Here is a 2,118-nt window from a genome sequence, read left to right as displayed (position 1 = left end):
CTCTCTCCTCTCCAATGAAGACAGTTGAGTCTCCAACTGCCAGTCTCAGTCCACACAGAGGACAACACCCGGATGAAGTTCACAGGTGATGAAGTTTCAGTGAAATACAACATCTTACAATTCAGAACTCTTCAGCATCAATCCCAAGTGGTGAAGTAGACGTGAACCTGACTTCTGTTGTTTCTTGAAGACATTTTGCCTCAGCCAAAAGGTTCCTCAGTTCTGGCTTCTACTGAAACAGGGTTAGGATTGTCATCTACACCAATGTAATACTTTTTGCATTAAATTATGAAAATGGGTTACATATTGAAAGGTTATGAACTGATTCTGTTTTCTATGTTGTTCTTTTGTTGTAAAAGCTTGTCCAAGGCTAAGACGGTGCCGGCTTCTCTCCCCCACACAGACTCTGCTGCTGTCTTGCTACTCATCTCCAACAAAATTCCTGCTTATGAGGTAAAATAAAATAAAAAAACACTCCTGTTTTCATTGGAGTGCAGATCTGAGAAGATGTTGTCTTTTGCCTCCCTCCATCTCCTGATCTCAAGTGGTGCTCAGTGGTGTGAAGGCCAGAGTGGCCGTGGTTCTGTATGACCATAGATGGACTCTCTCGGCTCTCTTCAACCAGATGGAGAGAGCTGCTTCAGGGCAGCAAGTCCAAAGGCTCGGCCTTCTGGTTTCAGGAGGAACAGAGGAGGTTCATCTGGTTAATGGTGAGACTTCATTAAAATTCAATTGATCATATTTACTGTAGTTGTGTCCAAGTCCAAGAACTAAACATTTTCTCTTGCATTGGTGAATACCCACACTGTAAAAAAAAAACGGCCTCAATTTACGGTAAAAAACCGGCAGCTGTGGTTGCCAGAATTTTACCGTCTTTATATGGTAAAATTCTGGCAACCAAAACTACCAGTTTTTTACCGTATTTTGGAAATGCAGTATTTTACCGTATTTTTAAAATACGGTAAAATTCTGGCAACCAAAACTGCCAGTTTTTTACCGTATTTTGGAAATGCAGTATTTTACTGTATTTCAAAAATATGGTGAAATTCTGGCAACCAAAACTGCCAGTTTTTTACCGTATTTTGGAAATGCAGTATTTTACTGTATTTTTAAAATACGGTAAAATTCTGGCAACCAAAACTGCCAGTTTTTTACCGTATTTCCCAAATACGGTAAAATACCGTATTTCCTAAAATATGTTAAAAAAATTAAAATGTGGTTTTTCCGTAGAAAATATGGTCATACTGCCTGAGGCATAATATCTACATAAGTGAAAAACACAGCCAGACTGTATGATATATTGACATTTTATTGTAAAAAAAAAAAACAACCCAAAAACCTTTTGGTAAATTACTGGTCACTGTTCTTACCAGAATTTTACCATAAAAATTATAGTACAACACACAAGGAAGTGTAAGTTGTCAGCATTTCTATACAGAAAGTTATAAAGAATATTTATTCAAATTAAACAAAAAATACAGATTATGAGTAATCCACTTAAAGAAACAATTTCTATTTAAAAACAGAACAGATTCTATTTTCTGTCCAGTTTCCTCATGGTATTACTGAGATCTGGAAAACAAAACAAACAAAAAAACAGCATGTGTCCACATAAGAGATAACCTATTGTAGAAGAAAAACCGGTGATAAAACGATTTTTGTTCTGGGTTGAGAGTAACAAGTCACTGAGTTCAGAGTTTGCTCAGGGTGGTTGTAGTCTTCCCAGTCACAGGTTGAAATCGAGACTCACATGTTGTCAATCGGGTGTTTCCTCTCTGCTGGAAAACAAACAAAGCAAAAGTTAGAAAGATGCACTACATGAACATCATATAAATGCACCATTCACTTAAATGTTTGTTTCACCTTTGTTGACTTGCATATGGAGACTGGTACTTCAACCAGGCGGTGTGATCATTTCTGACTGAAAAGTCAGTAGTTCTTAAACCTTTGTTTGTTGACTACAGGTGTGATCCTCTCTGCAACCAGACAAAATACACAAACAAAAACCACAAATAAAAACAAATATAACTTTTAGGCAATTTATGAAATAGATACTCACCATTTATCTGAGTCTCATGAAGGCCAATAAGTTGTCTTCAACCATTTATGTAAGTTACA

At 36.9% G+C, this 2,118-nt stretch overlaps 1 protein-coding gene and 1 long non-coding RNA gene across 4 annotated transcripts in view; one reads left to right on the top strand and one right to left on the bottom strand.

Annotated features, from left to right (window-relative positions):
* Positions 1–999, top strand: part of LOC106942847 (epithelial cell-transforming sequence 2 oncogene-like) — a 6,421-nt gene extending 5,422 nt beyond the window's left edge. Inside the window, 5 exon segments of the mRNA XM_015026187.1 lie at positions 9–85; positions 191–199; positions 201–266; positions 360–453; positions 545–999. Coding sequence (XP_014881673.1) covers positions 9–85; positions 191–199; positions 201–266; positions 360–453; positions 545–736 — 438 coding nt within the window. The 3' untranslated portion in view covers positions 737–999.
* Positions 1,000–1,581: 582 nt separating this feature from the next.
* LOC106942848 (uncharacterized) lies at positions 1,582–2,118 on the bottom strand. Of its 3 annotated transcripts, none has more exons than XR_001423738.1 (3): positions 2,056–2,118; positions 1,864–1,976; positions 1,582–1,778 (listed from the first exon to the last, which is right to left on the bottom strand). It is a non-coding gene; the product is annotated as an uncharacterized LOC106942848 (long non-coding RNA). The 3 variants fall into 3 exon arrangements; XR_001423739.1 differs by having other exon boundaries at positions 2,060–2,118; XR_001423737.1 differs by having other exon boundaries at positions 1,864–2,109.

Source organism: Poecilia latipinna, unplaced genomic scaffold (assembly GCF_001443285.1).
Source record: "Poecilia latipinna isolate Pla-1442-1.1 unplaced genomic scaffold, P_latipinna-1.0 Scaffold4602, whole genome shotgun sequence".
NCBI lineage: Eukaryota > Metazoa > Chordata > Actinopteri > Cyprinodontiformes > Poeciliidae > Poecilia > Poecilia latipinna.
The sequence above is the reverse complement of the archived record's forward strand: the minus strand, read 5'-3'. Positions and strand labels throughout refer to the sequence as shown.